The sequence below is a fragment of the Phodopus roborovskii genome, unplaced genomic scaffold (genome assembly GCF_943737965.1).
Source record: "Phodopus roborovskii unplaced genomic scaffold, PHOROB, whole genome shotgun sequence".
Classification (NCBI taxonomy): domain Eukaryota; kingdom Metazoa; phylum Chordata; class Mammalia; order Rodentia; family Cricetidae; genus Phodopus; species Phodopus roborovskii.
This window is the reverse complement of record NW_026126424.1, coordinates 1,204,439-1,229,010: the sequence shown is the minus strand read 5'-3', so window position 1 is coordinate 1,229,010 and position 24,572 is coordinate 1,204,439. Positions and strand designations below refer to the sequence as shown.

The 24,572-nt window shown below is 46.2% G+C and overlaps 1 protein-coding gene across 1 annotated transcript in view; it reads left to right on the top strand.

The window, feature by feature from the left end:
* The window catches only part of Papss1 (3'-phosphoadenosine 5'-phosphosulfate synthase 1), a 66,907-nt gene that overhangs the window by 23,567 nt on the left and 18,768 nt on the right, over positions 1–24,572 (top strand). The window contains exons 6-10 of the mRNA XM_051185490.1: positions 8,662–8,775; positions 11,027–11,138; positions 12,387–12,592; positions 13,657–13,792; positions 22,989–23,257. Coding sequence (XP_051041447.1) covers positions 8,662–8,775; positions 11,027–11,138; positions 12,387–12,592; positions 13,657–13,792; positions 22,989–23,257 — 837 coding nt within the window. The remainder of the gene's footprint in view (positions 1–8,661; positions 8,776–11,026; positions 11,139–12,386; positions 12,593–13,656; positions 13,793–22,988; positions 23,258–24,572) is intronic.

Here is a 24,572-nt window from a genome sequence, read left to right as displayed (position 1 = left end):
GGTTGTCTTTCCTCTGACGCCACTCAAGTGTCCCAATAGCTCAGATTAATTCTTATCTTTCTGGAGTTAGTTTAGTTCTCAGGGTAAGGGCCGGATCTCAGAAGACTGCCTGTTCAGATAGGAGTCACGAATGTGCATTTCTGCCCAGCTCTATATAACTTGGGGAACCTCTCCTTAGGCTTTATATGACTCAGGGAAGCATTGGGTTGGTTGCTACTGGCTTATTATCAGTTTAGGAACAGCTTGATGGAAGGGTGTGTAGGGTAGTGTGGGGTAGAGGGAAGCAAGTCTCCATGCCTTCTTTAGGCTGCCCCCCTCTGAGCATCTCAACGCATAGCAACGGAGGAGCCTTTGAATGCCATTGTTTAGGGGCTCCTAGGGGAGGCTTTCTGTAGATGGGGACTGATTACAGGCATGGCCTGAGGCTGAAAGTTTCCAACCTGCAGTCAAGGTAATCCTTCTCGTGACAGAATTCCATCTTGACAGTGTCCAGGACACAGCAACCAAGAGTCTCTTCATATGAAAGACATTGTCACTTAGGCCATTCAAAGCTTGTAGACTGGGAACAAGGAACAAAATGTGTAACACAGTTCCCATTGTGCTGTGGCTTTGTGTTAAAGGAATGTAAGGATTCAGGCATTATGCTGGTCCCTGTCACCTGGCAGAATGCTTTCAGGCAGTACCCTGGTCAACTCAGGTGCAGAGGACCCCTTTAAAAGAAAGACCCTGTCCACTCTCTTTCCTGTTCCCCTCTCTTTTTCCGCCTCTTCCCCTGGTGTAGACAGGACTTTTCCTGTCTCCCTCTTCTCTTCTGTCCTCTCTCTGTGTCTCTGTGTCTCTTTACCCCTTTCCTTACCCCCTCCCCTATCCCTTTCTAATAAAACTCCTAACTTAACCTCTGTCTGCCTGGCATGTTTGTCCCCTGCCTGGGTCACCCTCGCACGCCATGGAATCTGCCAAGGTCCCTCACACAAGCTTCCCTGGAGCTTTATTCATAACAGAGAAGGGCTAACGAGGTCTGAAGGAGCTTGGGAAGGCTGGGCGGGTGGGATTAATAGTGGCAGATGGCATTTTCTCCAAAGCATTACTTTGGAGAGACTCTTCTGAAATGAATTCTACCTGCTTTTCTTAACTTACCATCAGCAAGGAAGATAAATACTTATTTTTCATGTTCAAGAAAAGTGGGAGCTACAGCTGTGAGGCGTGAGGCCTTTGGTCACATGGGTACTTCAGATTCTAATTACTTTTTCAGTCTGGCTGTATGATATAGTCATTCAGATAAAGAATATATATCTCAGCATTTAGTCAAAGGATCTTCATTTTCATTTTCTTTTTTCCTTCCTTTCTTCCTTTCTTCCTTCCTTCCTTCCTTCCTTCCTTCCTTCCTTTCTTTCTTTCTTTCTTTTTTCTTTTACATGTTTTACATGTCAATCCCAGTTCCCTCTCCCTCCTCTCTTTCCCTGCCTCCCACTGGCCCCCCCCCATCCCATCTCCTTTCTGCTCCCCAGGGAGGATGAGGCCTTCCATGAGGAGTCTTCAAAGTCTGTCATATCATTAAGAGCAGGGCCTAGGCCCTCCCCTATGGGTCTAGGCTGCGAGAGTATCCCTCTCTGTGGAATGGGCTCCCAAAGTCCATTTGTACACTAGGGATAAATACTGACCTGCTGCCAGAGGCCCAGGCCTCCTAACTGACACTTCATGTACATTCATTCAAGACTATAAGAGCAAGCAAGCACGAGACTTACTCCTTTCTTTTCTACTACCCCCTGAGTGGTCACTAGATGGCCTGCTAGTATTGCATTTTAACTTGGCCTGTTAGAGCACAAGGGAGTAGGCTTCTTGCTGCTGGTTTTAATCTAAAGTGATATTTTAAATGCTGTTTTTAAATCTACCAGGAACTCTGGATTTACTAGTGCTATAAATTATTTAAAGGTTTGTCTTCTTGCAAAATGGTGGTTTAGTGCTCTAAATGGATTTTATACTGCACATAAAAGCCAGACTTCGTAGCTCAGTTTTGAAGTGTTGCCAGAGTGCCGTTTGCTCGCTCTTTGGATGTATGTAGTTGAGATAATAGAAACTTCATAGTTGCATGAAAATGTGATTGTGCCCCAGCATTCAGTCTGTTGAGCAGATCTGGCTCCAGAAGAAGTGTAGTAAATACGTAAAGTGTGGGCTCACTGTTTATTAACACGCTCAGGCTGCTACAGGAAGGCTTACATGAGAGGACCAGCAATGCTAGTTTTAGATGGTGATTATTTGTCCTGCTCACAGTTTCCAGGGAGAAGCAAACAGTTGCCCAAACAAGGATGTAGATGTCACATACATTGGTCATACATACTGTTTAATCAATTAAAAAAAAGTTTGGGTATCTGTCTTGCATTCTATATCAGATTAGTATTTAAATTCATACCACCTAATATTTCTGTACTTGGAGGTGTGGAACTCAGCCCTCATTAAGGCGATGTGTGAACTGTTCAGTAACTCAGGACACTTTGGGCTGCCCAGGCCTCTGTTGCTGCCACCTGGAACATGGGTGCCTCTCTGATGGGGTGAGGTGTCTGGCCAGTTTGTGATCTGTATGTTGTTTGGAAGGAAGTTGCTGCAATAAAGGGGATTATGTGAATGATCAGGGCACAGTGTTTCTGAGTGCCAGGCGAGTCTGCAAATCCTAAGGAGTCCTAAACAGAACAGTCACTTAATGTGGCGGGGACTCTGCATTCTGCTGTCTTAGGTATCCACTCTCACTTTGAGATGGTATTGCCTTTTGGGTGTTTAGTGGTGGCTTTGGATACTGGGGTTTGTCATTAGAATGTGGTAGAAACTGGCTGTGTCTACATTAAACATAAAAAAGTAGTTTGGGTATTTTGTTTAGATGTATGTCCATGTAGCTTGTGTGTGCCTGGTGCCTGCAGAGGCCAGAAGAAGGCATTGGATCCTCTGAAACTGGAGTTACAGATGGTTCTGAGCTGCCATATGAGTGCTGGGAATTGAATCCAGATCTTCTGGAAGAGCAGCCAGTGCTCTTAACCACTGAGCTATTTCTCCAGTCCTGTGTCTGCATTTAAAAGGTTCTCTTTGTATTTCTGATAATCAGTTGCCTCATCTCTACTGAGAGTACACAGAGCTATCTTCCACTGAGCAGATGTCCTGTCTTCTCCTTGACTCATGCCATTGTGTTGGTGTTAATTCCAGAAATATTAACTTTATCTTTCCAGAGGAAAAGCATAGCAGACTCTTGACCTTTCATTTAGCATTTGCTATCCACCAGAAGAATTGCACACCCGTGTTGAAAGGCTAAAATTCACTTTATGAGTATTATTAGATAGGAATCTGCAAAGGGAGGAATTTTGTTGAATGCTCGTGATGAAAAGTTATTTAGACTTAAAAATAAAATATGAAGCTATTTCTTCTTGATCTTGAAAAAATGCTCATGGCCTTCATGTTGATATTTGAAAGCAGCACATGACTAAACATGCACGTGTGCCGAAGCACAGTGTGGGAATGCATTCCTTTAAGACACGTGGTCTGGGCAGAAGGAACCTGTTGATGTCATCTGTGGAAACACTGGCTCCTTTGCAGATCTCGCTCTGTTCAGGGAAAGGTGGCTGTGGACACCCTCTAAGCTGTGTTTCTGGGGAGTGCCAACTCACATTGCAGGGAAGGGTAGGCGGAGTTTTTTGTAAGGACAGCCCAACATAACCAAATAACACACAGGGACTTATTATTCATTGTAAATGCTCGACTGAGGCTTATTACTAAGTAGCTCTTACATCTTAAATTATCCCATATTTCCTATCTACCCTCTACCACGTGGCTCTATCTATTTTCAGTACACCGTTCTTATCTTGCTTCTCTCCACCTGTTCTCGTGACTGCGCCCTTCTCCTCACTCTCTCTCCCTGTCCACAAGTCCAGCCTCACCTCTGCCCGCCTCGCTATTGCCCGTTAGCTCTTTGTTCAAGCGTCGAGAGTAGCGCATCTCCACAGTGTACAAACTCACTACTCCGTATCAGGGAGGGGCATGGTTCCAGCAGCTCCTGCTCTGTGCCTGGAGCATTGTGTGGTCTGGTCTTGCTGCTGTTACTCATCAGTCTTGAGGATCTTTATCTTGGGGTGCTGGCCAAAGAAACCAGCTAAAAAAAATGTAAAGTAACTTGTCTCAGATGGAGGTGAAGGACTAGTCTACTGGGTGCTTTTCTTCCGACGTCTCCAGACAGTTATCAACAGTAAATGCGGGAGGAAGGGAGAGCCCCAGTCCCCCTCACCACAGTGTGTCCACCCCACTGTAACACAGCAGAGAGAGAGAGGACAAAATAAGCAAGCGGGAAGAAGCTCTGCCCAAAGCCGGGCTGAGACTGGCTGTGTGGACACCCATGGCATTGTCCCCCAGGGGGTATTCTGTGTATGCTGAGTTCCGAGGTGATGGCTGGAAACGCAGCGGGGCTCTCGTCACTGCGGTAGGATTGCAGGAAGTCAGTCTGCAGCTGTTCACATCTCCTTAATAGAACCATTTCAGACCAAACAGGAATGGTGGCTGTCTCTTCTGCGAAGAACACAGTCAGAACACTGGAAGATCGTACACAAACCAGAAACCCTGAGGATTATAAATAGCGAGCAGGAAAATAACTTTGTTTCTGGCCTCATTTCTTTCATGCGTGAAATAGAACTAATAATAGTAGTACCCGCCTTAGAGTTTACTGAGAATTCTGTGAGTTGATGTAGTGACATTTAAGTAGGGGAGCATTGCTTATCTCTCGGGCCTGGATTTTTTTTTTTTTTTTAAAGTGGTTGAGGAAGAGGAGGAACCAGGCTGTGAGGTGAGGAAACCTGTTAGGGTCGCAAATATAGAATTGGAGGAACAGATCACAGAGTATCAGGTAAAAAATGTTGGTGTTTTCCTTTCTTCCATCACAGCAGTAAGAACACCAGAAGTAACTGACTTATGGGCTCGGGCTACCTCTGTCTCCTTTTGGTTTGAAAATGTGTCCCTTAAATTCTGTGCCTAGTTTACTGACTTCCATGTCGTTTCTGAGAGTCTTACTATGCTCTTCCTTATAGAAGCCTAATGAGTACCTGGCCTTTTGTATAGTTGGTTACTCTTAGCATTATTTCCTTCCCAGGGTAGAGGGTTTCGGTTGTTTATTTCATAGCTGCTAAGAATATGTATGCCTTAGTGTGACTCTGGGGCCTTTTGGGTCCAGCTGAACTCACGGGGTGTGTGCAGCTGCTTCCTGCAGGCCACAGACCCTCGGGAAAGTAGATTCTAGACTGTCACTTTAAGTTGAAGTATCATGGGCTTGGCAGAGACTGCTGATGGCCATTTGCCCTGTAGTGACACCCACAGTGGAGTCAGTTAAACGGGACAGTAGGCAGATGACAGTGACAGGTACAGGCCGGTTTGCTCTATTCTTTCCCAAGTCCTACCCACTGCCCTGCTCATGTCTTAGGTAAAAACAGAGAGTAACACCTAAGCTGTTTATCTGGCTAGATGTTTTTCCTTTTGTATGTGATTTTCCTTTTTAGATGTGTTCTTAAAGTCAGGCATTCCGTGACTGCTGACCTGTCATGTGCCCGCCCCCCCTCCTTTTAAAGCGGGCACACACCCACTTGGGCTCGGGTTCCTTTATGTGGGGAAGCTCATCTTATGAGTACATGGTTACATGTGAAATCCATCAAGTCAGACTGGAGGGGCTGGAGGGGCTGGGGGTGCTGGGCTGCCTTGGATCACTTTTTTCTTTAATGACTCGAGGTAGTATTTCTCCCCAGTAAATACAACAATAACTTTCTACTATGAAATATGAAAGGTCTAGGAGGTTTATGGAGAGTTGTGCTGGACAGTTTGTGCCGTATATACATGCTTCCTGTTTCTGCCTTAATTGGTGGGGCACTCGAGGGGCAGGGGTCTCTGGGAAATGCTGCCATGCTCCCAGCCTGATGCTGCAGGCCAAGCTGGCCATGGTCCCTTGCTGTGGGTTTTGATTCTATTATTTCTTTTCCCGTGTTTGTAGTCTTGCTTACTCTTGGGTTTATTATCAGAAGACAGAGGCCTTGATTATAAACAAAGGGGAATCACGGTTTTGCTACCTGATTTTGTGTTGGTGCTGAGCTGTGTTTCTCCTTTTCCCCCATTGTGGGAGCAGAGTATCTGAGAAGATGGAGCTGTAGGCCATCAATTCTAGATTCTCAGACCTCCACAGGGAGTGCTTAAACAGCTACCCCTTAACCCTTTTGGTATAAACATGTGACTTAGCCATATTAATATTATTTTCCTCTGTTGCTATACAACCAAATATAGTCCAGTGCCACTCTAAGCTCTTCCCTTAGATGAGGCATGTGGTACAAACATCCGTAGATTGTGCTACTGAAGCTAAGGCAGCTGTGGAGTCACTAGGTCACAGATACTTACGCCACTGCCATCACGTGTTTAGTTCACTGTTAGCTGAGTGGACCAAGGAGCCTGCTGTGTGGCAGTTAAGTGTAAGTAGGTTGTGTCCTTAAAGTTTTGATTTTGGGGCTGGGGAGATGGCTCATTCAGAAAAGTGCTTGGCTCACAAGCATGAAGACCTATGTTTAGACTTTCAGAACCCACATAAAAAACCATATCAGCACATGCATGTAATGGAGGTCTCAGGAGGCAGAAAAAGGAGGTGCTAGATGTTACCTGATAGGCAGTCAGCAGAATGGTGAGCTCCCTGTTCAGTGAGAGACCCTGTCTCAGAAAATAAGGTGGGGACTGATAGAGGAAGATACCCCGTGTGGACCAAAGCATGCTCATGGGTGAGGGCACACACACACACACACACACACACACAAGCGCGCGCGCGCACGCACACACACACACACACACACACAAAAGAGCCCACACTAGAGAGTGACTGAGGAAGACACCTGATGTTGGCCTCTGGCTTCCATTTATACTCTCACACATGTATGTATACATATGAACACGTATACACATGTATATGCCTATAAAGAGAATTTGACTCTTCCAGTAATATTTTATTTTGAATTAATTTGATCATTGTTGCTTTGTGCTTTTAAAGAAACTTCTTTTAATGGAAGTTTTAGCTTCCTAATACCATTGATGCTGTATAGTAGGCATCATGCCTTTGAACATGGACTTCTGACATTTAATTGTTTGCAAGCCTCTCCCATCTCTTGTCCTGGCTTGATGTGTTTAGGTTTCCGTAGTATCTCTGCCTTTTTGTATTCTCACCCGCTATGGGTGGATGTTCTTGATCTGCCATCTTTGTTGTGGATTTTGGTCCTTTTGGCAGGGACAGTGTGATGCTGAGTTTCTTCACAGGTGTCTTTGCCATCTTTGGTGAGGTGTTGATTCAGGACTTTCTGGCTGTTAGTGATGTTTTTGGTTCTAAGTGATTTTTAGGTTTGTTTTCCTACCTCCATGAAGGATGTCAGTGGGCATTTTAACAACATTCTGGAGTACTGGATTTTTTTTTTCTTGTGTGTTTTAAGATTCTTTGTGTATTTTGGATAATCAGTTTTCTGGGTTTTGTTTTATTATTATTATTATTATTATTATTATTATTATTATTATTATTATTTGCAAAACATTTTCCTAGGCTGTTGCTACATCTTTTCATTCACTGGAGAATTGTTTCATTTTAAATGACAAAGTATTGCCTGCACACATGTATTAAAAGCCCACAGTTGGCTCCATATTGTGTGTGCTAAATAGAGATGACGTGGCAGATTTGATATTAAAAAGAGTTAATGTGGTTGGGCCCGCTTAGAATTCTTTAGGGAGCGGTAATGTGTTGGGGCCAGTCGTGTAAAGGTGTGGTAGAGCGTAAGTGGATATGTTGTGTCACAGGCACTGTGTGCCTGCACCTCGTCCGTCTACTCCATGCTCGCATGTGCAGTATGGGTAGGGAGAGAGGGAAGAGAGCCTGCCTGCCTTAGTGTCGTGGGCGAGTACTTCGAATGTTGACTGCAGTTCAGACTGTTTCTTGTGGGATCAAAAAGTCCTAGTTTTCGGCTGATATCCATGGGAGGCCTGCCTGTGTCTGAAGAGAGATGCCGGAGGAGGAGTGCATGGGAGGGGTGTGTAGGAGGAGGTGGAGGAGGGACTGGGAAGAGGGGGAACAGGGAAACTGATTGGGAAGGGGAAAAAAAGTACTAGTTTTTAATGACTGTGGGAGGGAAGCTGGCACATTCTGAAATATTAAGTTTTATTTATTTATTTTTGGGGGGGTTGAGATAGGGTTTCTCTGTATAGCTCTGTAGACCATGTTGGCCCCTGTCTCCTGAGTGCTGGGATTAAAGGCGTGTGCCACCACCTCCCGACTCTGAAATATTAATTTTATGAATAGAATGGTGGCTTTGGTGACACTGAGGATAAAGGTACATGTTTTGTGTTTGAAATTTTTGTCGCATTTATCTGAGGTCAGCTCTCTTTAGTTACCTGTTCCGACACACACAGTTCTAGGGCTTGTTTTTCCTTTCCTATTAGATAATGGGGCATACGCTTGCGTGTGGGATGTAATTTCAGAGTCGACCAACTAACAGCAGGAGAACTGAAGAGGGAATGTGGTACTAAAGCTCCCCTTTCTGCGAGAAATGCTGATTTTTCTTAGGTAGGAGACCCCTGGGGACACCGGCGTTGTGGGTCACATGTCTAACAGCCCTCTTTGTTGTGAAGGATATCGTCCCTGTGGATGCCTCCTATGAAGTGAAGGAATTGTATGTGCCAGAGAACAAACTGCATCTGGCCAAAACTGATGCGGAAGCATTACCAGCACTGAAGATCAGTAAAGTAAGTTCTCCGTTGCTTTTCAAGCCAAGTGGTGGGTGCAGCCACGTGAGGAGCGGTTGGCTTGATGGATGGGGACTCAGTGGCCATGTTTGAAGTCAGGGTGGCAGCAGCAGCAGCAGCAGGTCAGGGTGTGGTGAGCATCATAGATCCTAGGGCTGGAAAATGTGTTTAATGGGGAACAGTGTGCCCACACCACCACAACTCTGATTTGCATTTGGTCATATTTGTTTATCTTGAAATATCAAAGGACAAAGATTATGCGAGATTTGGGGCCATAAGAGAGAAAGGAATGTTTCTAAAACATTAAGAAATGCTAATCCACAACAATTAGAATGAGCTTTCACCACTTAAAACATGTTTCCTAATTTCCTGCCCAATATTTGACTGTCCCTTACATTAAGAAAAATGGACACATTAAGAATAGTTGTGTTATAGGGAGGGAGGGAGAGGGAACTGGGATTGATATATAAAATAAAATAAACAAAATAATATTTTTACATACAAAAAATAGTTCTGTTGTATAGCTGTGTCTAATGGTATCATTAGGTGCCTTTCTCAATTAACAATTTCTGAGCTAAACGAGACAGGATGAGCGTGAAAACTGATTTATCCTCAAATCTTAGGAAACTTTATAAACAGTGTAATTTATACATATTTTAAAAACACATAAAGAAAGAAAAGACAAACAAAATGCTACAAAAGGTAAGGAATAAGAATATGGAATAGTAGTTGGCTTTTCCGTCAACTCTTCATTATGATAAGAAGAATCTAGAACACTTGAGGAAGTGTCACGTCTCAGTACTGAGGATGGAGAACTAAGCTTGGCCTGGACAAATGCTCCTCCGCGGTTGTTCAGATCTTAATGGGCTGTGTGTGGCCTGGTCTTAGGTGGGCGAGTGTCAGGGAGGGATGGTATAAAGCTGTGCCTTCCCAGCTGGCCATGGAGAAGGACCGGCGTTTGTGCAGACCGGGAAAGAGCGCTATCTGTAGGTGTTGGACTGCAGAACCTAAAGGTGAACTTCTTCGGTCGCAGTCTGTTTATGGTGCCCACAGGCCCATTGCCTGTCTGCTCCTTCACAGTTCGTCCTCACAGGTTCTGCTTAGTCATATTGAAGACCGAGGCTTCAGCCTAAGGAGCTTGCAGAGACACAGGCGTTTAGCTCCTAACTGATGCCATCTAGAGTTGAGCTAAGCAGTGACCACTGTCGTGGGTTCAGGAATGGCTGTGTACTGAGGCTGTATAATTCCTCATGTTGCTGGCTGTTTCCGTTCACACACTGACCATCGCTCTTTAGGAATGAATGGGAGACTCCATTTTTCTGCACACCCCGGGCCACGTGTTTAGTCTTTTCTCGTTTGGGATCCCTTGCTGTATGATATATGCAGTTCACGAGTTCTTTACTGTTCTGTTGGGTTGTAGCCACAAGTCTGGAAGTTTAAGCAATAGTGACCTCTGTAGGATGAAGTTACTCTAGGAAAGAGATTTTTTTTTTTTTTTGGTAAATATTTTGTTTTAAAGTATCTTTTAGTTTAAGATAGTGATTGTCAGCCACATGGTGGTGGTGGCCCATGCCTTTAATCCCAGCACTCTGGAGGCAGAGGCTAGTGTATCTCTAGTAGTTTGAGGCCAGCCTGCTCTAAAGAGTGAGTTCCAGGACAGACAAATAAAACAAGTCCAACAATGAACGGGAGGGAGGAAGTGACTATCGACATGTAGTTTCCAGGTCTTCACAGACAGCAGGCAGTTCTGGAAACTCGCAGAATTATAAAACTCCCACTGCCTTGGAAATTGAATGTGAAGCAATGCTTGCTGCTTGACAGGCTCTCGCCCTATAGTTCAACTTGACCTGAAACTTACTATATACACCAGGCTGTAGTTAAACTCACCTCGATCTGCTTGCCTCTGCCTCCCAGATGCTAAGATTTAAGTTTGCACCACCATGCCCCTCTAGTAATCTGTACTGTAATGCATCTCCCAGAGGCTGTCTGGATAGACATGAACATTTGAGAACCACTGGCTTAGGTGAGGCCATCTGTGGTAGAAGTGTGTGAGGGTAATGCGTTATGGATGTGCTGGAAGAAAAGCTTGATCTCCAGGAGTTCCTATTCTGTAGGGCCCACACCTTATTGACTTGTTTGTTTCCATTACTTTCAAAATTAAATGCACAACACTTTTTGCTGCTTGAGTTCATAAATACATAAAATAAGTGTTTTTTTTTTTTTCTTCCCCATTTACTGTCTGATTTACCAGGTGGATATGCAGTGGGTGCAGGTTTTGGCGGAAGGTTGGGCGACTCCTCTGAATGGCTTTATGAGAGAGAGGGAATATTTGCAGTGCCTTCATTTTGATTGTCTGCTGGATGGTAAGATAAGCTACATCTAAAATGAAATTGGGTATGGAGGAGGCATGGCATGATTTCCAGTGTTTGTCACTTTTCATAAAGGTAGTGATGGTCTCACTCTAGTAGTCATGAAGACTAAGCTATATTGGTTCCTAACACTCTGAGTGAACCATGGATCTTATTTCTACCCTTCTTTTTCCTTCCCATAATTGTTATTCATCATGGAGAAGAAGGAAAACCTGCTATCAGGGCAGAAAGTGAGTCATAAAAGCGTGCCACACCAGCCTGCCCACTGTGGAGAGCTCCTCTCTGTGCCCGCACACGCTGAACCATCCCTCTACGAAGCCTTGCCATGAAAGTAGGGGGCCAGACCCCTGGATTCCCAGCACCTATATAAAAGCTGGATATGGCCACGTGTAACTGTGACCCCAGTGTTGAGGGGTGGAGACAGGCAGATCCTGGGAGTTTGGTAGCCAGGCAGCATTCCTGAACTGTCACTTTACTGAGATTCTCTGTCTTGAGGGAGCAAGGTGGAGGGTATGGAGGAAGATGCCTGTCACCCTCCCTGGTCTGTGCACACTCACACACACACACACACACACACCTCAGTGAATAAATAAAATGGAAAAATTGGATTATCCTTATCATAGAAATATACTCAAGGATATATAATAAGTTTGCCACTGGAATGTAGTTATTTGTGTAACTCTTTCAACAAAGACTTAAATTTTCCTTGGTTTAAAGATTTAAATGAAATAGAGTCCTGGACTCATTTATATAATGGAAGGTACAGTATTCTTTTTGATAGTCATAACTATCTGATGCGTCCTTTGTAGATGATTTCCTTTACAATTCTGTATAAACTTTCTCCCTAAGGATAGTTGGATGACTTGTGACAATTAGTATATGAAATGTGTTGGTTCTTTTGCCTCTTTTAAAACTTCTTCCTCCTCTCCCATCCCCACCTTCCTCCAGCTTATCCCCGTACTCCCTCCCTCCTCCCATCCCCTTCCTCCCTCCTCCCCACCCTCTTCCTTCTTTTCCAGCCCATGTCTTTGCTTCCCTTCCGTTCTCTTCCTGCTGCCTTCTCTTCCCTTAACTTTCTGAATAAACTGGTTGTTCCTCTGACTCCTCTGCGTCAGGTACTAAGAGACAGTGCATTGCTTCGTTAACACTGTTTCCATCAACTAGTGAACTAATAATCTGTTGTGTGTATGTCCATGTCTGTGCACACATGTTGAGGACTTGGTGTTCTTTTGGGCCCTGCAGGGGGTGTTATCAACTTGTCAGTGCCTATAGTTCTGCCAGCTACACACGAGGACAAAGAGAGGCTGGACGGCTGCACAGCATTCGCTCTCATGTATGAAGGCCGTCGGGTAGCCATTCTTCGAAATCCGGAATTTTTTGAGCACCGGAAAGAGGAGCGTTGCGCCAGACAGTGGGGAACAACATGCAAGAACCACCCCTACATTAAGGTCTTGACTCATCTGACAGCAACACTGTGTTGAAATGTGGCCGTCGGCTCTGTGTTAATTGTTCCCCTGGGCTGTCAAGTTTTGCAGAATTGAGACTGGCTCTTCGATGAGTGTAATGAGCAAATGGTTTTGCCATTTTGGCTCATGTAAATATTTATCCAGTGACTCTTTATAGCTTTTTGAAATCCCTGATGCTGGGCATTAAATCCAGAGCCCTGTGCTTATAACACATAATTTACAGTGTTTACTGGGTACCAGGTACTGAGCTCAGGGCTGGCTTGGAATGCAGGGCTTAGACGTGTTGGGAAAAAGGTTTGTTCTCTTGGAATGTAGTGATAGTGTTCTTACAAGGAAGATTTGAGGGTCAGTTCCACTGGGGGCCCACACCAAGGTGGCAATATTTTTGACCTCTTAACATTGTTGTATTCTTGTGGAAAACCAGAGAAACATGATTCATCTCCCTGAGGTGCCTCATTTGAATAGTGAGTGTGGAAATGTCAGTATTGAAGGCAAATCTCTGTCAGTTGTGTAGTGTCTTAAAGTAGGTTCTGAGCTTTAGAAAAAAATGAAGTGCACTAGGGTGGGCTTCAGCTGCATTTTGTAAATGTGGGTCCTGAGGGTGCAGACCTCCAGATATAGGGCAAGGCGGGTGAGGGCAGATATAATTTGAGAAAGTGTGCATGAATTCATCAGTGAGCATGACAAATTTTCATATACTTGTCAGTAATCATTAGTGTCAGAGGTTTGAGATTAGAGGACACATAAGATGTAACCTATAGGCCTACCTATAGGTTACAGATCTTTCTGTTAACCAGTATCTAATAACAGTGGGGAAAAATGCCATTTTTTAAAAACTAAAAACGTAATAATCATTCACATAGGTTTTGGTTGCTTTTTTCAGAAATTCATTCAGACATTATATCACAGTGTTTCTTCGGCATCTTTCATTCCAGTGATGTCCATAAGCTTAGGTTGGCCTTTAAGATGGAGACCAGCTTGCAGAAGCTGGGCTTACCTTTTCTTGATTCTGTTGTAGCATCTTATTTCCTATTGCTTCCCGTTAGATGGTCATGGAACAAGGGGATTGGCTGATTGGAGGAGATCTTCAAGTCCTCGACCGAATTTACTGGAATGATGGCCTTGATCAGTATCGTCTTACTCCTACTGAGCTCAAGCAGAAGTTTAAAGATATGAATGCTGGTAAGATGTGGACCACTAGTCTAGTATGAGAGCACTTGGAGAGAAAGTTCCGCAAGTTTTTCCTAATACTATCTCATATGTATATAACAGGTGGTAACTAAAGGTGTATGAGGTAATAGAATCGATAAAGAAAAGTGGAAATCAAGCCAGGCCTAGGTTTTTTTTTTTTTTTTTTTCTCGTATTTTGCTACATTCTTAGAATTTGAGTTAACATTTTGCATATGGTATGGAAGACGGATGTAGCAAATTGGCTGTTTATTGTAAAACACACGTGTTAGAGCTGAGTAGAACTGTATAAGACAGTTTATTGGAGCTTTTCCCTCACACCCGTGCTGCACCTCATGGGACAGAGGGTACCACTTCCCTGCGTCTGTTCCGTTAACCTGTGTTTGTTGTATGTCTTTGTCTGCTCGTGTGCTGAGTGCTGACGTTTCAACAGTAAACACGAGAGGGGGCTTTTATGGGTAAAGAAGAAATCAAGAAGCAGCAGCAGAACCAAGTTGCTTCCAGAGCAGTCCCGCAGTGCTCCCATGATTCCGAGGGTGAAGGGAGCACCTGCAGGACTCTCATCATTCTGGGATGTAGCGGAGCAGTGTGCTCAGGGAGGCCAAGGTGCTGTTTTCTGCAGCCTTACACTCCCAGGCATCCAGGACGCGATCTCCTCACCAAGTGTCTACGTGGGAGTTGGTAAAGGATGTGCAGCCGTGGGCACCAGGTGTACGTGCTTGGAAATTGAAGGTGCTTTGGTGAAAAGAGCACTCACTCCCGGAAGGCTTGGCCAGACTGTTTAAAGGCTTAAGGGTTCTCCATTGTTCCGGTTTCCTATGTCAGCCCATCCGCAGAGGTGGCAGAGCCCTAAGCCCCGGGCCGCTCCTTAATGCTTTCTGTGTGGAAGTCTCTGGAGGTCGCCTGGAAGGGGCAGATGAATGTGGGTATGAATGATATGGAATGAATAACGGGCAATGGCTGACTAACCCAGCTATACCTAAGAGCCTGCAGCCTCTGTCCCAGGTGGTGACGAGCAGTGGGGACAGGGACAGCCCTGCACACCCCTTAGCTTCAGGTTGTTTGGATAGTGTCCTGCTTTACCATGTGGGAGTGTCATATCTTGTTTTCCTCTGTGAGGGCTCTTTGACAATTGATGGTAATGCTTATGGACCCTAATGCACAGGGCTTGCTTTAGTTAGTTAGTTAGTTGAAATGGGTTCTCACGATGGTTCTGGCTGGCCTAGAACTCACTAGTAGACCAGCCTGGTCTGAGTGCCTCCATGACCAACATAGGGTTTTATTTTAAAAATTGGAATGAGATCAGATGAGTAATGCACTGTGGACAGCAGCGAGCACACAGTACACAGTAAGAGAGAAAGTTAGCCTGGTTTCTGGGTGTATGCTGAGGCTAGTCTACCTGAATTGGTGTGAAGGTTGGAGAAGGGGACACCCATTTCCTCTGGAGCCTGCTGTGCTTGGCTGCAGTTTAAAGTCATGTGGTCATAGGTAGTGTAGACATAGAGGCTTTTGATTGGCCACACACTGCGGTGCACAGTGGCTTCTGCTCTGCCTGCCTCCTTCATCGTTCATTTCCGTGTCCTGCTTGGCTCCTACAATTGCAGGGTAGGACCTCTCTTTGTCTGCTGAACTTCTCTGTGAATTTGAAGCAGACACCTGGTGTATTAGTCAGAGTTCTCTAGAGAAATAGAGCTCATAGAATGAATGGATCATTCTATCATCTGTCTGTCATATATCATCTGTCTGTCTGTCTGTCTGTCTGTCTAAAGGGGATTTATTAGAATGGCTTATGGGTTGTGGTCTGGCTAGTCTGGCAATGGCCATCTGCCAGTGGAAGGTCCAAGAACCCAGTAGTTGTTCAGTCTGCAGGGTTTTAGATGGAGTCAGACTGACAAACAAGAATACCCATCATCCTTGGTTCAATATCCAGTGATTTCTGAGTGCTACGTACAATGGCAGGCTAAGGACAGCCTCATCTCCTGCTTTCAAACACACTGGAGCTCATTTAAAAATGTGGCATGTGATTCCCTTGTATCAGTATGAAATTTAGAGACGCCATGAAGGTTGCTTCTGGCCATTGTCCTGTAAAGGAGAGAGACAGCTTCCTTTAAAAAAAAGTCCTTGAGAAGAAACTGTATTATCACCAAGAAACGCGCGCGCGCGCGCGCGCGCGCGCACACACACACACACACACACACACACACACACACACACACACACACACACACACACACAGAGAGAGAGAGAGAAGAAACCATTTGTCTTTTCCCCCCATCTGGGTGCTGTCAGTGAGGAGAGAGTATTTGGAGTTCTTGTAGTCATTCTGTGTTCTCATAACAATTCCAAACATGTGTTCTGTGTTGAGTTTCTGTCATTTATCTACAAACTTCATATTTAAAAAGATAATACATATTTAAATTATTTAAGACACTTTTAGTTGGATCTATTATTTATAATCAGCAATAGTAGTGCATTTCATGTGCTTCCTCTCCCTCCCTCCCTTCCTCTCCCCCTCCCTCCTTCCGTCTCCCTCCCTCCCTCCCTCCCATTCTCCCTCTGTCTCTTTTTCTGGTGGTGAACAGAAACAAGTTTAGGCCTTGTTGAGACCACCTTAGTTTGTTTTTGCCCAAATATGAATTCATATCTTGAATCAATGTTAGTCAGTTATTGGGTCTGTTGAGACATCTTATCGTGGAATTATTGTTCATAATTAGAGACTTTACCAGCCCATCTGTTTTGTGCCCTTTGTGAGCCAGACATTTTAAGTCATTTAGGGAACTTGTTGCATAATGAGTGATTGCAACTTTGTTTAAAGTAGCTGAGAGCCAGTTATTAGCCTTACATCAAACAACAAAGATTTGTGGTGTTATTTTGTTTACTTTTCCATTTTAGACCAAGGCAAATAAGCAACAGACGCGAGGGTTTACTTTGTAGTTTTTGTTTACTCATTAGGAAGCCAATGACAGCCAGTCTGATGTGTTCAAGAGGCAGAGAGCAGGGATAGTGCCTCACTTTTGTCCCCGCTTGTCTGTTCATGCCTCTCCTTGCTCCTCTCCACCTCATCTGAAGTGAGGAGAGAGAGGGGGAGAGAGGGAGAGAGAGAGAGTTCACTGAGCACCCGGTCAGTCTGTGAGGGCTTTGCGGCTTTTGTTGAGTTGCTGCATTACGGACTGTTTCAAAAGAATGAGTAGAGATGTTAGAAGGATACTGTAGGCAAAGTCCGGGGCAATATAGGAGGCTGGTGAGGCAGTGAAGTTAGTGTGTTTTCCTACGGCAAAAGCAGTGAGCTAGAGGTGTTGCAACCAGAAACCAGATAAGGAGACTCCCTGTCTGGCAGGTTCTGGCCACAAGCAAGAAGCACCCTCGGATAGAGTCCAAAGTTAACCAAGTGAGCATGGAAGAAGAGATGGGTGCAGCTGTGGGAACCCACAAGTAGTGCGTGTGTGTGGGGGATTGAACTGGCAACATTAGGTAGGGAAAGTAAGCAATGCCTTGCCCCTCCCTTCCTCCCTCCCTCCCTCCCTCTCTCCCCCTTTCCCCCTCCTCCCTAACTGCCATTGTCTTTGGTCACTCAGCTGGTGTAAAGCATGGGCCATCTAGCTCTTTTCACTAGGTTCTGGCAGTTCTTGCTGCCCATGCCATTGGATAGGTCATTACTTGACTTACCTTACTCACATCCAGGGAGTTGTTGCTGTTTTTCACAACTGACATCGTTCTTTACTTTCTAAGCAGTGAAATCCATTTTGAAAAGGACTTCTCCCCTCTCTTCTGGCCCCCTTGACTTGCTGGAAGGAAAGGGCTCCAATTTCACATGTTTCTTGCTGTGTGGCCTCCTGGCTTGCCACACTGAGCTGTCCTTTTACACAGACATGGTATAGAGGATTGGGAAAGCGCTGAGGATTAGACCGAGTGGGGTTTGGGTCGAGGCAGTAATGCCCAGTGTGGGAAGACAGAGAGTAGTGAATGTTGAGATGATTTCGTGATGTCTGCGCCTGATGAGTTGGGAGTCAGGCGATGGAGATACGGCTGAGATGCCACGTAGTCACTGAGCACAGATGATGGTGAGGGCCTGAGTATGTGGTCCCTGAATGAATATGTCGGTGGAGTGTCACACAGCACAGAGTGACCCCTGATGCTCCAGGTGTACAGTGAGAAACAGGTGGTTGGACCCAGATGGCCCAAGCAGAGCCTGAAGTTTCATGTTTGTTTGATTATGGCTGTGTAAAATATGTGCACAAAAAATAATTAGGAGCTAGGCAAAAGCAAGCATTCAAACCTTTGAGACGGTGATACTGAAATGTTCTATTTGTAGACAATGTCATGCTTTTTATTTTAAAGAGGGTTAGGTAAGAGGCGGGTGAGTTTGGAAGACCAGTACCCTGTGTGACATTTAGTCTGGGAAGACAGGGCTAGATGTCCACAGGGACAGAAAGCGGGGCGCCTTTGGGATTTGACAAGAGGTCCATGCTCACTGAGTGGCAGAGCAGGAAGCAGCTCGTCGTCTGGGTGAGCGCGCTTCTCTGCAGACAGATTTCTAAGCCTTCCCTGATGGACTCAGAAGAACCAAACCAAACGTTTGTTCTTTCCTTCTCTGAAGCACACTCCCTTGGGGAGAGCTTGTCTGAACTGGTTTTCATCTGTTCGGACCTTCCCTGTCCCTGTCTGCGGCACTGCCAGACTGCAGAGGGAGAGGGGTCAGTACAGATCCCTGTGTGAGGTGATGGGGGTCTGAGCACATGCGTGGGAGAAAGGGGAGCTGGAGTGTTCTGCATTGGGGAGCAGACCTGGAGGTGGGGACAGGTAGGGACAAGGTGGCAGGTTTGACTCGTGGGTGGTTTCGGGACACTAGGAGGCAGATGGAGAGGTGATCTGAGCTTGGAGCCAAGGTTTGCTCAGTTCACAGGAATTTGCAAGTCAGTGCTACGGAGCCCAGCCCAGTACCCTTGGCGCTTGTGACCTCCTCACAGTGTGCAGGGTATGGTCTGTCAGGTGAATTGGCCCTGGGGGGGGGCACATTGGTTAAAGGAGGAGAGAGAGTGGGACAGTTGGCAGAGATCTGTTTTATGTGGAAATGCATACCTCTGCTTTACCTCTGGCGTCTGTGCCCCCTTCCTTTCTGTACTGTCCTGTGTCAAACCTGTAGAGTGTCACGGGGCTAATTCTCTATAGGATGTCACAGGCCACTTCAAGTTCTATTCGTAGCCCTTACTTGGTACTAACATGCTTTCCAAGGAGCATTCAGAATATAATGTGATTGTCCCGTGCCAGGTTTTACATCCAGCTTATATGTGTCCTCCATCTTTGACAAAATGGATGATCCTGTGTTCACATCCCCTCTGGAAAGCAGGGATGCCTCCGCATTTTCCTCTTGGTTGGAATTTTATTTTACTTCTTCTTGTCCTGTCTTCTGTAAATTGTAGCTGGCATGCTAACTAAACCTGGCAGCCACAGTGTCCTGGTGTCCAGAGATTGCCAGGCTGATGGGTCCAGGTGCCATCTCTGGATGCTTTCGCACTGTGGGCTTGGGTTGAGTGGTTGCAGCAGAGCCCTGTGGCTTGCAAAGCACTGAGCGCTTCAAGGCTTCTTAGGGATCAAATTTGCTTTTATGAACGGTCAGCTCCCATAGTAAACTTCGCAGAATGAGGGTTATGTAACTGGATCTAAAAGTAGCTCTGCTTCGGGTCCCCCTCTTCTCTTTTAAAACACGTCGTTACGGGGGAATTCAAAACATATGCAGAGAACAGCGTGCTGGGCCCCTGTGCCTCTGAGCCAGCTTCAGCACTGCTTTGGGGGGCATTCATTCACCTTTCATCTGCACCATCCCTGCCCTCTCTGGATGCGCTTGCCACATTCTGAATCAAATTTCAGCTCTCATGTCATTGCATCAAAATATTTCAGTATGTATGTCTTTAACAGAAGAGGCTTCCGAACCATAGCCATGGTTCACTCTGACCATTTCACTCTGACAAATAGCTCTTAGCCTTAAAATTATCGAATGTTTCATGCCCCGACTTCTAGTATTTTTATTTTTAAAAAAGGAAATGACAGGGTACTGTTTTGTTTTTGTTTTTAGTTCATTTGAAACACTACACTACAAATTGTGACTGGTTGCCATCTCTCCTGTCTTAGGGTTCCACTCTGCTCTTTAATTTTAAAATAATAAAAAAAGTAAAAAAAAAAAAAATTAGAGAACTATTCCACGGCTAAAACACCTATATATTTTAAGCTCAGATCCCACAGTCATTTGCATTCTGCTGTTGTTGCTTTTACATTACTTTGGTCTTTGGGAGTGGCTTCCAGACGAAAGCCCTCATAGCTCTGGAAGTAGGGGCAGTCCTCTGCCTGCCTGCATCATGCTCATAACTCAGAAGAGCACCGCTGATGCAGTCAGTGCTCCTGGGGTGTCCTCCCATCCCAGGCACACAGTTGGCCTTCCTAATGGGGCCTTAAAAAGGATTATTCATTTTATTCTCTGTGTGTGAGTGTCCGCTGCATGTGTGTAAGAGGACGGTGTGTGCTTGGTGGTGCCTATACAGTCAGAAGGTCCAAAAGCCCTGGAAGTGGTTGTGAGCTGCCTTGTGGGTGCTGGGAATTGGACCCTAGTTCTCTGACAGACAAGCCCATGCTCTTAACCATGGAGCCGTCTCTCCAGCCTCCCCTCAGAGCTCCTTTATTGCTGTGATAATGTCAGCAATTCATTGTCTAAGTTTCTGTCCCTTCTGGTCTAGAATCCAGGGTAGGTGTCTTTAGTTTCCTGAAGTTTTATTTTATTGTCACTGAAATGTTTAGGATCGTGTGTGTGTGTGTGTGTGTGTGTGTGTGTGTGTGTGTGTGTGTGTGTGTGTGTCCTGATTCTAAACACATTCTTAAGCAGTGATCAATCTGTACACTTCCTCCACCTGAAAGGCAAACAATATTACGTGCTCATATACCTCTGTCAAGACTGTGCCAATGGAGGTGCACGTCTTTAATCCCAACACGAGAGGCAGAGGCAGAGGCAGAGGCAGGTGGAGCTCTGTGAGTTTCAGACCAGTCTGGTCTATAAGAGCTAGTTCCAAGACAGCCTCCAAAACCACAGAGAAAACCTGTCTCAAAAAACAAACAAATAAACAAACAAACAAACCCAACAACAATAAAAACCCCCAACCAACCAAACACAAAAACAAACCACCACCACACCACCACCAACAACAACAAAAAAACAAACAAAAAAAAACTGTTCTGAACTTTGTATCTGGTTAGAAAAAGCCCTGTTGATGTTTGAAAGGTAACTTAAGAGTGCCAGAAGATAATGATAATATTCCAGATATTGAATACTAAGGGATTGTGACAAAATAAAAACACCCAAATTCTGATTTTTTGTAACTAGTTATCCTGCACTTGTCATGGTGGTAGAGGGGTCAGAATTGAAAATGATGTCCACTGTGAAAGGTGGGCTTGGAGAGGTGGCTCCAGAGAGACTTACACTGCTCTTGAAAATGACCTGCAGCCCGGTGTTGGTGGGACACACCTTTAGTGCCAGCACTCAAGAGGCAGGCGGATCTCTGTGAGTTCGAGGCCAGCCTGGTCTACAGAGCTAGTTCCAGGACAGGCTCCTGAATCGAAAAACCAGCAGGGGGGAGAAAAAGAAGAAAAGAAAAGAAAATGGCCTGCGTTTGGTTCCCAGCGCCCAGGTCAGGTAGTTCACAACTGCCTGTAACTTCAGCTCTAAGGAGATCAACCCTGCTGGCCTCCGAGGGCATCGCCTTCATGTGCACATCCCCTCCACGGATGCACATAACTAAAAGTAATATAGGCGAATCATTTATTGTTCTTAGTAAAAGTGAAAAATAAAAGTAAACAAGAGAGTCTGTGAGTCAGGCATAATGGTGGGTGGCACGACAGGTGGCTGGTGGGGTGGGGCGGGGCGAGGTGGCAGGGGCGGGGCTAAGTGGCAGGGGGCGGGGGGCGAGGGGCGGGTGGCAGGTGGCGGGTGATGTGGCAGGGGGCGGGGCGACGTGGCAGGTCGGGTGATGTGGCAGGTGTTGAGAGAACAGTGAACACAGAGCTCCTGTGCCAGGGTGGTTCTTCTGTTCTGTGAAATTACATCCCAAGGCTGGCTGCTGCGGGTCGCTTGGTCCGCACAGAGGGGTGGGGCCAGGGCCGTCGGCGGGTGAGGCCGGGCCGTGGGCACAGGTGGGTGAGGCCAGGGCCGTGGGCACAGGGGGTGAGGCCAGGGCCGTACAGAGGGGGTGAGGCCAGGGCCGTGAGCACAGGGGTGAGGTCTTCTGTTGGGCCAGGGCCGTGAGCAGAGGGTGAGGCCAGGGCCGTGGGCACAGAGAGGGTGAGGCCAGGGCCGTGGGCACAGAGAGGGTGAGGCCAGGGCCGTGGGCACAGAGAGGGTGAGGCCAGGGCCGTGAGCACAGAGAGGGTGAGGCCAGGGCCGTGAGCACACAGGAGGCCAGGGCCGTGAGCACACACAGACCAGGGCCGTGAGCACACACAGACCAGGGCCGTGAGCACACACAGACCAGGGCCGTGAGCACACACAGACCAGGGCCGTGGGCACACAGGAGGCCAGGGCCGTGAGCACACAGGAGGCCAGGGCCGTGAGCACACACAGACCAGGGCCGTGAGCACACACAGCTAACGAGTTCAGTTAACCCTGTAGCTTTCGCCGTCTGAATACTAGCCCTGACCCTGAGCAGAGACTCTTAAGTCGCAGATGACAACATAGTGGCTTTGTTCTCAGTCACAGTAATGTGCATGAATTTGGGTAGCAGATGCAAAGTGAAGCTGTAACTCTCTTCATACCCTGTCTCTTCTTAATAAAGTCCTGGAAATGACCTGAGTTTTGTCATCAGCTCAGATCTTAGGGTCTTTGGAGGGTTTGACTGAGAAGTGTCATTGACACACTGACCCCAGATTTGTATGGGTTGTGAGCAGCTGAGTATGAGGACCAGAAAGAAAGCCTGACACTTGCCGTCATTCCCCCTGCGTGCAGGAGTAACCGTATGTCTGTGGCTCTTGTATCACACTTCCTCAGGTGAGTGTGGGCTGGTAGCAGTGATGGTGACTGTCTTGGAATACACAGTCACCAGTCCATGGCTTTACCCATTTCTGATTCTGAGCTTGCGTGCTCAGTACTTGTAAGCATCAGTCGGGAACGAATGGCTTGTTCCTGTCCTAACTCTGGAAATTCTCTTTTCAGATGCTGTCTTTGCATTTCAGTTGCGCAACCCGGTGCACAACGGACATGCCCTGCTAATGCAGGACACCCACAAGCAGCTCCTAGAGAGGGGCTACCGGCGCCCCGTCCTGCTCCTCCATCCTCTTGGAGGCTGGACGAAGGATGATGATGTCCCTTTGATGTGGCGTATGAAGCAGCATGCTGCAGTGCTGGAGGAGGGTATCTTGAATCCTGAAACAACAGTGGTGGCCATCTTTCCATCTCCTATGATGTATGCTGGGCCAACCGAGGTAGGCTGCTTGTAGGATACCAGCGCAGTGCTGACGTCACTCTCGCCAACACTGTAGCATCACCAGCCTGCCTGTTGACCTTCCCCCGATGGCTAGGTGTGTTCCAAACCCCCAGTACTGCTGAGTACTCTCCTGCAGCTGGGAGTGTCCTCTAGTGTCTGCATCCCGTGGGCATCCAGTTGTCGGGAGAGTTGGGAGAGGTTTTTTTTTTTTTTTTTTTTGTGCCTTTTTGTGGTTCTTGCTCTAAGCTGTGAAGGAGATACGGAAGCTAGAACAGGGCAGCAGCACATGGTGGTTTTGTATCCACCAGCCAAGGTCCAGACATAATCAGAGCAGCACTGATTTTGTTCCTTCAATAAGACCCCAGAGCAGAGGGCAGATGCAGTGTGACTTTGGCTTTTTCTACAATTCTCAAGAGCTGAAGAGTCTCTCGTGTGCCAGCCAACCGTGTCCACCGTAACAAAAGCCCGAGGTAATGGACTTACAAAGAGACAAGGTTTGTCTGGCTCATGATTTGAGTGCTTCAGTACATGACTGGCGGGCCTTTCTGCCTTTGGGCTTGTGGTAAAGTGATGTATTGTGGTAGCGGTGAATGGCAGAGCCGAGTGATTGCATTGCGGCCTGACAGCGAGAAAAGAGGAAGGGGCCCGAGTCCCACTGATTCTGTCAAGTCCCCCTTGGTTCCATGTCTTAGAGGCCTCACCACCCCCAGGAGTTTCAGACTAAGATGCAAATCTTCCAATGTATGTGCCTTTAGGGTAACTTTGCAGAATCACATGCTTGCTTTGTCCCTGGTCCCAAAGGCATTCGTGTACACGTGTCCATCTGAGTGTGAAATGCATTCAGTATTTTAGGAAAGTGTCCAGCAAGACAATCATTTTTTAAAAAAAGATTTATTTAAGTTTTAACTGTGTGTCTGTGTGTCAGCATGAGGTTGTGTCAGCATGAACACAGGTACAGGTGTCTGTGGAGGAGGTCAGTGGCATTGGATCCCCTGAGAGCTGCTGTTAGAGGTATTCAGACACCCAACATGGTTGCTGGAGACCAGACTTGGGTCTTTGAGTCTTTTGGAAGAGCGGTACTGGATCTTAACTTCTGAGCCTTCAGCTCCCGGGAGACGATCCTTATCGGTTCTTCTCTGAAGGACTAGAACATGATTGAATCAGGAAGTAAAATTGCTTTCTGATAGGAGGGCAGGGTATTGGAATTCTGCCAGCAGTTAAAGAGAATGTTTGAGATCTTTTTATAGCCATATGTAAAGATGATGAAAATTAGGTTTCTGTTTCAAGGTAGAGTAGGCTTTCAAAATATATTT